This window comes from Nuphar pumila, chromosome 16, assembly GCF_984573655.1.
Source record: "Nuphar pumila chromosome 16, dmNupPumi1.hap1.1, whole genome shotgun sequence".
Taxonomy (NCBI): Eukaryota; Viridiplantae; Streptophyta; class Magnoliopsida; order Nymphaeales; family Nymphaeaceae; genus Nuphar; species Nuphar pumila.
In genome coordinates, this window is record NC_143264.1 from 43,619,011 (window position 1) to 43,631,218 (window position 12,208).

Consider the following 12,208-nt stretch of genomic DNA (forward strand, 5'->3'; position numbering starts at 1 on the left):
GGTTGCCACATTTATGATCAGATATTATCTCCTGAGTTTTTCCCATTGTAACTTTGATGCTGATATTTGCTCTGGCTTCTGAGCTTTGCTTGTTTCTTTGTTAACTGATTAGCATGGATTAACAGTTTTCCCCAGGCAATTCCTTGGACGTGTTGATCACATCTGCAGATTCACGGGTCAGGATTTTTGATGGTGTTGATCTTGTTCACAAGTTTAAAGGTACTGTTACAATTCATAGTTGGTTCTCATAGTAACACCATTGATAGAACTGTTTGTGATGCTGTAGGCCTAACCTTTGTTTTTCTTTTTTGCGAAAAAATGACAAACAGTGTAAAGAAAAAATTAGATGCAAGATTGACATAGTATCATTGAACAGAGAATCATGAAGTACTTTAGGATCTCTGGTGCTTACTAACATCTAGGCTTGTTGTTCAATCACTTTTTACTTTTCTCCAGATTGTCTCTTAAAGGTCTTTTCTTCCTTCACTTACTAGCTGCAGGTCTCTACCTTATCTGGGCTCTACTTGCCTATGATTCTTCCCTTTGTTTGCTTCGTTAAATGCTTCCGTTCATACCTCATTGACCGTCACTCATAGCATAACCACCTTTCATAGCACGGCTAAGTCTCTCTTTCTCTCTCTTAATTATTGATTGCCTTGCATAAGCAAGCCACAACACATTTTCTATGCACCAGGCCAGCTCTCTTTAGCACAAAGCAGCAAGGAGTATCAGATGCTCCATTCTAGAAGGAAAGAAACACAAGTGACATCTCAAACTCTCTCTCTCTAGTCAAGCATGCACCATAATAGAGCATGTCTCAACTTCCAAATCAGAGCATGTTCCTTGCCCTTATAAATTATAACTAGGCAACAATCCAGAATTCCCATTTTCAAACAGGACCCCATCCAAACTACCAAATTTGTCTGGTCATGCTGGATTGCAAAGGCTATGAAAGAAGTGATGAGTCTATGAATGATGAAAATACTTTTCCTCAATCCTATGAAATGCCAACTGAAGCCTCTTCTCTTCAGGCAGAATTGGGTGGGAACCTGATTGATGGAGATCAACCATACAGAAACTGCTGACCTAGGACTCAAAATTGGTTCATTTATAAGCGTAGGAACCAATGATTCAGGAAACCACTCCAAATGATGTCATCCACATTTTCTGTTAGCCTCCGCTTAAAATGCTCGCCAGGGTGCATCCAATCCTTACATTTCAACTTGTAAGGTGTTTCCCTAGTCTTGCATCCCAAACCCCATTTCCCAGCCAACTCTCTTCAGCCAAACAACCCTCACCTCTTGCTAGAGGGTAGGTCAGATCATCTGCACACCAGTAACTGAAACTTTGTGCTAGGCACTAGACCTAGGAACTGCCAATGAGAAGGAAGAAAAAGTGGGGAGAAACAAATAAGAAAAGAAAAGAAGATAAGAGAGAGAGAGAGAGAGAGAGAGAGAGAGAGAGAGAGAGAGAGAGAGAGAGAGAGTTAAACATGTCAAACGGACATCAAACCTACAAGCTAGCTCTGATACCATGTAAAACTGATATCAAACTCTAAGTGGGAGAGGAAAAAGAAGAGGATACTGCAGCGAGGGGGGAGCCTCCAATATAGTATATTTATTTATAGTATCTCTCGTTTGGGGTACATTTATAAACAAGCCATGCAGTAGTGTTATATTACGCTGCGTGTCCTATATGTCCTGATTCTTATTAATATTACAAGAATACTACTGTTGAAAAACTGAATTGCCCCTCTTCTATTAAACCAGTTACTCCCAAACACATGAGAATTTTTTTGGGGGGTGGGGGGGGGGGGGTAAAACTTGTCAATGACAAGATGCTACCATGACCAAGGATGAAACTTGTCACGTTCTTCAGCTTTATGATTGCATATGCATGTATAGGCATTTGACTAATCTCAAGCATGAGATCACTGCAATGTGGTGTATGCATTTTATTGGAAACCAAAGGAGACTTGGCAGCTAAGAGTATTAGATCTATTATAACCAAGAATGCTGGTGGTGATTGGATGACAATGCACTTTTTTGACTGTAGGACGTTGCACTTTCTTAAGCTACTTGTTCATTTCAATGCACTGGTTTCAGGTTTTCGCAACACGAGTAGCCAGATAGCGGCATCTTTCACAGCAAATGGCAAGTATGTGATCTGTGCAAGTGAAGATTCACATGTTTACATATGGAGACATGATGTTGATTCCAATGGTCCCACAGCATCAAGGGGAAACAAAAGCATCACCCGCTCATATGAACAATTCTTCTGTCGAGATGTTTCAGTGGCTATCCCATGGCCCGGCAACCAGCTAACCGATCAAGCTGTCAGTGAGCCAATCAAGATTTCAACACATGAAAATGGGCGAACAGGGCTCTCTTCTAGGTCCAGAGCCTCATCATTTTCCTTGTTGCAGATTCCGCCCAAGCTTCCAACTTTTCAAGGTGGCCCCTGGTCACCTATACAAAGCAATAAACAAGAAGGCATAGTGGTCGGGAATTGTGGTGAAGCTTGTAACCGTAGCAGTCCGCTTCCATCGCCACATGGTTCAGGCTCAACCAGTAATTTCTTCTGTGATAGGGGTACAGCAACATGGCCCGAGGAGAAGCTTATGACATACGATAAGCACGGGAGTCCACCCCCCAATTCCAGACCATGCGAAAGAGGAGGTACTGATGGTAAGCCGGTGCAAGCCAGCAGGTCCACGGCGGCAGCCTGGGGACTAGTGATTGTGACTGCAGGACTGGGTGGGGAAATCAGAACCTTCCAGAATTTCGGACTTCCTCTTCAGATTTAAGTACATATTTGAGTGCTTGTGGAAATGTACAGGCTTCTCATACAACTATGAGGATTGCAATTTTCCAGAGTTTCGCCTGCCGCCTCCATGCTCAATGTGACTGGAGCATCGTGCATGCTTGTTGTTCGATCATCTGTCCTCCATCTGGGACATTGCTGAGTCTTGTTATGTTTATGCTACACGAGTCAACAGTGTATAAAATGTTCCAATACAAGTGTAAAATAATAATATAATGGACAGAGTTACCTGAACGTCCCTGAATTCTCTCCTTAAGGAGCTCGTGGTTTGCTGGTCGTTTGTAAAGGTTGGGCGCCTCTCAGACGCCATATATTGTAGATTCTCCCATTTGGAATTTCACGCCGGCATTGCTTGATCTACAAGATATATGGTCAGCACAAGGGCCTATTTTCAAGGGGCAGATTGTAAAAAGAACATGGTTTGTGTGCTGTGGATTTGAACGTTATGGTGATGGTGGCACTTACTGGACATGATGGTTATGCTTGAACCAGTGATGCAAACTTTGAGAATGAACAAGAAAAATCCTATTTGAACCAACCAAAATGGCCTAAAGAGATTGATAGCTTTATTCTTCATACATAACGCTTATAATTTTGTGTCCTTGTTTGGTGCTTATGTTTAGTTGCCGTATAAGCCATGGAAATGCATGAAAGCAGGAACATTTTTGGGCGGCCCTAAGGTATGATGCAAACATGGGGCTTCTTTTGCACAGGGTGGACCCTATCTCTGCAGGAGGGCTCTGTGCGGTTTCCTTGTGGGGCCTTCTTCCATGGGGCAGGAATGCACCTTAATGAGGTTCATTATGAAGAGATGCATGTGGATGCTAGACTACTTACGAGGATCATATGGTACTCGTTTTGAAGCAAAAAAGACAAAAGATGAGAATATAAGGATCACGTACTTATAAGGTTAAACTTGCAGCTACCTGATTTAAGATTAAACCTCTACAATATCGTTACGAATATCGGATGCCATTGCTTGGTGCAGTGGTATAAAATTATAAATACTCCGGCTATCAATGGGGAATCATGGGCTTGAGTCTTGAAAGCTGTCACTCCTTGCATAAGGTAGAGGGTGAGAACAGTCTATAGACTGTTCCTTCCACCCCAGAATACAGAAACATCCTGAGTATGTCCCTTCATATTATTATCAACACTAACCTGAAGATATTACAACAAAATGTGGACAAAAACAAAATGAAATCTTTGGTGAGTTTGTGGCTAACGGAGAGAGAGAGAGAGAGAGAGAGAGAGAGAGAGAGAGAGAGAGAGAGAGAGAGAGAGAGAGAGAGAGAGAGAGAGAGAGAGAGAGAGAGCACCCTTCTCGTTCGAGCAATAAATTGAACATGTATGCAATCAAAGGTGAGGGTGAAAAAGCGGAAAAAGGGTTTGTAGCAGCAGTCACAATGGTTGCTAAAGACCTTTTTGCATAACATCGTGTACTACCATAAATTATGGTTGTAAGTACCACGATAGAAGCAAACCCCCATGTCAAGTAGTTCAATGGGAATAACAATGTTATAATTTCTCTATTCTTGATGTCAAATGCTTGAAACCTGTTTACAAAAGTTAAGCTCAAATTGAGCTCTTAATGAGATCTATAGGCCTTATGGTTGGAGTATTTCAAACAGGTTTAAACCCTTGATAAACTCACCTATGTGAGTGTGAAGGTAGGGTCACCTTTTATGTGACTTGGACTTTGTTTCTAAAGCACTTATGTAACTGAGATACAAAACAAAACCCTTAATATGCAACTTCTATATACTGAAATGTACACTATGACCTAAAGCGAAAGTGTGTATTGTTGTGTATGAAAAGTCAAATAAAAATTTTAATTCAAAGCTAACACTATGAAGATATTAGATTGACTATAACTAAGTAATACTAATGTGGAGGTTTAAACCCAAAATGTATCTTCATTTATAAATTAAAACTTCATGAATAACCACTTGATTTTTTTCATAAATTTGATCAACGTGATAGATTGTTGAGGTTTTCTCAAAATTAAGTGAGAAACAACGTAGCTAAGCCAATCAATTTACCATAATATGTCTAAGTTTGGTTTTGGAGAGAAACCACACCATTTTGAAAAAGTTTAAACTTTGATCGGAGATAAGAGGGACCATCACATGGGCTTATAAGGGTTAGAGTTGCTTTTATGGCCAAGGCCCAATGGGGCATGCCAATTAAACTTTAAACTTTTGATTTGGATTTGTACTTGAACTTAGACTTGGATTTGGGTTTGAGTTTAGGTTTAGGTTCGGTCTGGTCTGGCTCGGCTCGACTTAGCTTAACTTGGTTAAGTTTGGTCTTGGTCTTGAACTTGACCAACTTTTGGCCATTCTTTTTGGTAGTTGAGATGATTTTATCCCCAAGTCTTTGACTGTTTGTTGACCAACCATTTTAGGGCTTTGACCTGGTCATAATAGACTGCTCCTAACCACCTTTGATGATGTCCCACCTATCTAACGTTTCTTGCATGCAGCTCATCTTATTGCAAATAAGAGAGAGAGAGAGAGAGAGAGAGAGAGAGAGAGAGAGAGAGAGAGGCTAAAGAGAAATGCGTTAGTCTTTTTTTATATAATTAATATATATTATATATTATATAAATACGAGTTGAACCTTATTGAGCTCGGTAGGCCGATCAAGATTGACTTGTTTGCTCAGCCGAGTCTTGCGCTTAGTTTAAGTTTGACTCATTTACGGGATGAGCCGAGCTCGAGGTGAGCCTTACCAAACCTAACTGAGTTACTCGATTTGTTGTGCATCTCTAGCGTTGCACGGGCAGGTGCAATAGAAGTATCATTGTTAGAGGGAGATCAGCTACTGCAACTATTGCATCATAATATAGATACCGCCCATGAGTGTATGACCGAAAGCATCATCTGCGATTGTTTCAAGTGGGCAACCACATGCTCTTTTGATTGTCGCTCCACCGACAAGGCATAGTCTTATAGATCCCACATCATAAGCTAGCACCTCAGTTCTATGAGCCTTTTTTGACCTGGAGAGGATTTGTGTGGGGGCTTACCGCTTGGACCTTCCTGCAGAAGTCTAGGTCCACCCTGTGTTCCATTTTCGCACCTGAAACCCTATAAGGGAGAGCCACTAGGTAATCTTCTAGTTCTGCCCATCCTGAGAAAAGCCTTGCAACCACAACCAACACACATATTGAAAAAAATTAGGTAAAAAAGGATACTTGTTTAGTCAAAGAGGTGCTAGTATAGTGGAGTGAGAGTGGATTAGATGAGGCAATATAGGAAGAAAATAATCAGACCACAACTCACTTTCTGGAGTTCTTGCCTTGAGGACAAGGCAAGTTTGAGAGGGGTGGATTGTTACGGACCACTCTGATTCATCCAGAGAGGATCCAACTTGCAAGATTCAGATCTAGGTCGGCCCAAGAGTCCTATCTTGACTGGGGGACACCCTTCCAATTTGGGATTCTTGTTTTCTTGGTCGCTTGAGACTTTTTTTCTTGGACTCTTATTTGCTTTAGGATTCCTGGTTAGACTTTAAATATGTATTTTATTTTTTGACTAATTATGAATGGAATTTGATTGAAATTATTCTTCTCTTTTTGTTCTTGTTCCAGATTTACAAATCCGAGGGAACGTGTTTCTCCCTCCTCACGCTCTTACCTCTTTTCATAAGTAGGACACCAGCCTAAGAGGGAACACTTTTCTCCCTCATCCTTGCCGACGTCCACCCCTTGAGATTCATGCCTTGGCCATATCAAAGTCGAATTTGCAGAACCATCTCTCCTTGAGGTCGGGTTCTGACATCTCTCTAGTGAGTTTAGGCTAACTTATTTAAGAGTTTGCCCTGTAGATCCTAGAGTGTACTCAATCCAAATTGAGTCAAAAGGCTATTTAAGATAGTCCATGTCGAGTTGCTGGGTCTCACAAAGTACATGGCATGATCTAGCCTTCACGAGTAAGCAAAAACTCAGTTATATGTTGGGAGCGAAGTTGCACGAGTACCCTTTGCATCAAGGAGTTAATTATAAGTGAAAAAACTATCACTTGAAAGATAGCATGTTTAATGCGGGCCACCAAACCACCTTGTTCAAGCTTAGTTTCCAAACCCTCTTAGTGAATTTTTCTAACAATGACCAAAGTAGCAAAAGGCAGAATGACAACTCACAGGACAGTCAATGAAAAAAAAAACTCCGTGTTGATGTTGGCTTCTTTGTAAAACTTGTAAATTTTTAAAAGAAAATAAATAAAAGAATTGACTCTTTTCGAGTTAAAATTGATGTTTTTATCTTTTATTGTCAATTTTGTGTGTTTACACGCTCAATTTTATCTTTCTGACAAAGAAGGGTAAAATGGTCATTTTAAATTATAGTGGTAAATAAAATAGTCAATTTAATCATTTTAATGAGTCATAAAACCATTTAAACATTTTGATGCATTTTGAATTTAACAAGATACCTTTTATGGTACTAGAATAATTTTGTAACAAGATTAAAAATTAGTTTCAAAAATATTTTAATTTAATAAATTATTGTTTTAAAACCAAATTTCGTCTAAGTTAAGACTATGAACCACCAAGTAGTCTTAGTTTTAGTGATTTTTATTTTATATACTTTATTTATTTCATTATGTAGATTTTCTTTTCTCTTTGTATTGTATAAATTATTTTTTATTTAGTTATTCAGGTTCCTCAGGTCGGGCCCGAACCAGACCCAAATCGGGTCCGATCCATACCCGAACCGGGTCCGATCCATACCCAACATTTCACCCCCATAAAACCCTAACTAAGCTTTCTTTTCCCATTCTCATTTTTTTCCTCCATTCATGCAGCCTTCTGAGCCATTTTCCCCTTTTCTCTTCCTCGTTTGCAGATCGGCCGAAGCCAGGCCGTCGCCGACCTTCACCGACCGGTGCCATCTCTCCCTCCTTCTTCTTCTCTTCCCCTCCTCTCTTCCTTCCTTCTTCTTTCTCTTGTCTCTGTCTTCTCCTCCCTCTTCCCTCACTCCATCTCTGCCGCCACCACCGTGACCCGTCGTGACACCTTCTCCCCCTTCCCCGTTCACAGCTGGCCGGAGTTGGGTGCCATCGTCGTGACCCCCACCTCGTCTACGCTCCTCCTCCTTCTGCCTCTTTTTCCTTTCTTCCCCTCACCTTTTTCTTTCCCCCGTTTGAGTGTTGATCGAAACCCTCCATTGCGACCCGACGTTGCTGCCTTATCACCGGGAGCCCCTGTAATGTCATGTATTTTCACACTTAGTTAAATTTGAGATTTTAAAAAATTTGGCTGTCTGGGAGAAAAATCGTTTGAACCTCAATTTTAGATTGATGCTTTTGAGTCTGGGTTTGATCCAGGTCTCATCAACTAGGTCTAAACGAGCCAATCAAAGCGAGATAAAGAGTTTTATTTTTGACCTTTAAATCCAAGCAAAATTTGAGCAAAATTTGGGTTATTTTTGAGCAAAATTCAAAATTTGATATTCGTGTAATATATCGTTGGATGCGTCTTAGAATTCTGAGCACAACAATATTTTATTTTCTTGAATTCGGGTTTCAGTTGGCTCAAAAATCATATTTTTCTAAAAATTGAGTAGTTTGTCAGTTCGGATCCGGACCCAGATCAAACCGAATCTTATGGATTCGATCCAAATTAATATGGATTTGTACTCTATCCAAGACCCATATTAATCTAGATTTGATCCAGCTCAAAACCAATTTGGATTTCGGAGATGAGTTTGGATCTTGGATCTAGATCCAAATCCATGCCCAACATTTTTCCAGCTTTAAATCAATATGAAGCCTTAATTTAGAGTTTAATAAGGTTGAGAAGCCGTTTGGGTTAATTTAGTAATTTTTGAAAGTTTTTAGATAATTTTAATTAATATTTAAAAATATTAATTAATTAATTAATCAATATTTAAAAAATATTAATTAATTAATATTTTAAAAATATTAATTAATTAATTAATACTAATTCTTAATTTTATTTTTGGGGCTGAGTAAGACTCTTTAAAAGAGTCCTTATTCCAACTTAAGAGAGGTTAGGAAAGAGTTTTAAAAGGATTGAAAGTTTTTTTTTAGAAAAGTCAATATTTGGTAGAGTTTCAAAAAAATTAGGAAACAAAGGGAGAGAGAGAGTTTCATCTTTTGGAAACTTTCTTAGGGAGGTCTGAAGAAAAAGGGAGGGGCGACCTCCCCTATGGGGCCTATAAAATGACCCCAAAAAGGAGAGAGAAAAGAAAAAGAGAAGAAAAAAAAGGAGGAGAGATAAAGCGAGGAAAAGAGAGAAAAAAGGAAAAAGAAGACGAGGGTATTTGATCTTTTTCAGCCACCCATCCACGTTTTTCAACATCTACCATTATTTTTCTTCAGTTTATATAAAAGGTACGGGTTTTCTCTCTTGTTTTGGATGAGAAAAAGAACATGGATTGGATTTCCATGTGATGTTTTTGAGAAAATCCATGAAAAAAGAGTAAATCTAGATATTTACTCTAAAATACATGGATAAGGTTTTGTAAATCCTCTCTCTTGGATGTATTTTTGATTTTATACACCTAGCAACAAATTTTTTTTCCTGTTCATGTCATATTTATACCAAAACAAAATTTTATTTTATGGTAAATACAATTTATTATGTGTTGGTTCATGACAAATTTGGTTTTCATGAATATCCTAGTGAAGGACCATTGGATGTTGTTGTTTTGATCATGCACACATGTCATATTGAGAAATTTTGATTATGCATGTGTTTTGATTTGAGCATAAGAGTATATATATACTTGCGTGAAAAGTGAATTGGGCCATGTATGCATAATTGTTTATAATGATGCATGTATTGTATACATGAAATAGGAAATTTCACATACCCAGGCTATTTTAATAGGACTGTGTATGTGCAGGCTTTTCAAAAATATATATAATTATATAAGCAACCGATCTAGTGTATTAATGCTTTAAATTAATTCCTGAGCAAGCCTAATCTTTTATTAAATTAGAAATCATGGTTTTGGATTTGAAATAAAATTAGTGTATTAGATAATATGTTTAGGTTACTTCTGAAATTATGTAAAATCCTAAAGGCAAGAATTCATATTCGTATGTTTCTTTTCATTGTTTTGGCAAGCCTATTAGTGTATATATGGTTTAGTTACATGAGTATGTAAAGCTTTAAACTAGTATATATATATACATATACATATACATATACATATACATATACATATACATACTGGTAGCTGACAGAAATTTGTATTGTTGGCTTCATTTTTTTTTCAGGTTCTAGTGGCTCGGCAGGGACCGACTCAGGTCCTCCTCAGCTCAACTGAGTGACTGGGCTGGTGCAGGCCTGGCAGACTTGCCAGGCCAGCTTTTCGGCTGGCAGGCATGGTAGTCATTGCCAGGCTAGCCATTCGGCCTAGGCTTGTTTTAAAAAAAAGGAAGTTTAAAATAATTTTTTTATTTCATGCTTGGGCCCAGCCGACCTTGGTCGGCGGAGCCAGAGGGCAGTCAGCCCTAGCCGATTGGGTCGACTGGGCTGAGTACCTGACCCAGCCGGCTTAGTCGGCTGGGTGGGTCTGGCTGCGTGCTAGACCCAGTCGACTGGGTCGGCTGGGTTACGTGAAAAAAATATGATGTATGTTTTCTTTTTATTTCAGATTTCCTGTTAAGAGGGTGCATTTGCTTACATGCTATGGAATGTAATCCTTGACATGATATGTTTAATCAAAATAACATTCGCATGTACATACCTTAAACTAATGAGTTTGGCACGTGCACCATCACTTGAATGTTCAAGTACTAATTAAGATGTGTAATTGAATGAAAGCATGTATGTCACATGAACATGTAAGACAAAGCATGCATTTACATGAATGCTTAGACTAAATGAAAGCATGCATTGGACATAGACATGTGTATAGAATGAATACATGAAATTAAAATGAAGTTGTGAACTCATGCACACGTATAATATTGTTTCATGCATATCTTTAGATTGTCATAAATGAATGTGCATTGGGAAGCATTAAAAGAATGCATTGGCATGTTCCTTAAGATTTTTGCATATGAATGCATAGATGATCAAGATGGATCATGGTAGGCTGTGGATGCCTTGAGCCGTAGTGCTCCTTGCTTTACTTGTTTATGTATTTCAAAAGTCATATTGGCTATTGTGGTTTTAATTGCACTGTTCTGCATTTTTCCATGGGCTGGAGTCCCGTGATGAGTCTTGCATTTGAAAATATAAATTTATGATATTAATTTGGCATGCTAAACTATCAGTAATTAGACAAAGAAAAAAAACATTGTAATGTACTTTCTAAGATGTCTCATCGGGAGTACGAGACTCTTGGAATTATGATTTTGGGAAAACTATGAGGATACAAAACACTTCGTGTGCATTGTTGTTGCCTTTGAACCCAATATTGATGTTCTTTCTCCTAACCACGATTTTAGAGAGTTTTTGCCACTTTCCCTAGAGGTGGTGTGTAGGCACAACTGTTGTTTTGGTATGCCAAGAAAAGTATCACTTGTAGATGCTGATGTCCCTAGTGTCCCCAATATTAGATGCTGATTTTTAATGTTCTAATGGATTATGCTATTTTCTGATATTGATCGAGGGCTAAGTTTAGAACCCAATAATAAAATACAAATTGTGTGCTAAGCTACCCTGAGAACCTAACTTGACCTCGAAGATTTTACCCGTTTGTTGTATTTGCGAGCAATGGTAATTAAAAAGAGAAACTTAAATTGTGTGCATTTAATAGAGATATGCATATAAAATAAAATTCTAATAAGAGGTAATAATTTACTCATGCATTGCACTGAAGCCATGCATATTCCTGCTATGCATTAGATCATGAATATTTACTTGTTCTCTCAATTGTTACATGTTGGTGGATGCATGATCTTATTCTCTAATACATGTTAAATGGTTGTATTGCTTAAAATGGTGATCTTTGTTATTTATTAAATGTTTACTCATGCTTAATAATTATCGCTAATGCATGAATGCTTAATCGAATTATGAATTTATCATAATTGCATACCTCTAAATTATTGCATGAATCTTAGCTGTATTCTTTATGCTTATTTATTTCATTAGAAGGATTCATAGGCAAAATTCTTTGGATTTTGACATCCTACTTTTTGTGTTTTTTGCAGCCTTAGATGCCTAGTGGAAAGGACTTACTTCTGAGAAGAGTCACGAGGGGACCACACAATTACATGGCAGATTCTTGGGATGACATGTCTCTTTCCTTTCCTTTCTTTACTTTCATTTACTTATGTCTCAGACTCTTTACATTTGAATAAATAAAGTCTAGTTTGATTTTGGTTTGGTATGAAAGATGAGTATAAGATCCCTTGTAGTGGTGGTGGTTGTATTTAATTGTAAAGGCCCCGGGTCTCTG

The 12,208-nt window shown here is 38.4% G+C and overlaps 1 protein-coding gene across 1 annotated transcript in view; it reads left to right on the top strand.

The window, feature by feature from the left end:
* Positions 1-3,367, top strand: part of LOC149813210 (uncharacterized) — a 43,794-nt gene extending 40,427 nt beyond the window's left edge. Inside the window, exons 7-8 of the mRNA XM_089991281.1 lie at positions 126-219; positions 2,106-3,367. Coding sequence (XP_089847407.1) covers positions 126-219; positions 2,106-2,806 — 795 coding nt within the window. The 3' untranslated portion in view covers positions 2,807-3,367. The remainder of the gene's footprint in view (positions 1-125; positions 220-2,105) is intronic.
* Positions 3,368-12,208: the final 8,841 nt, after the last annotated feature.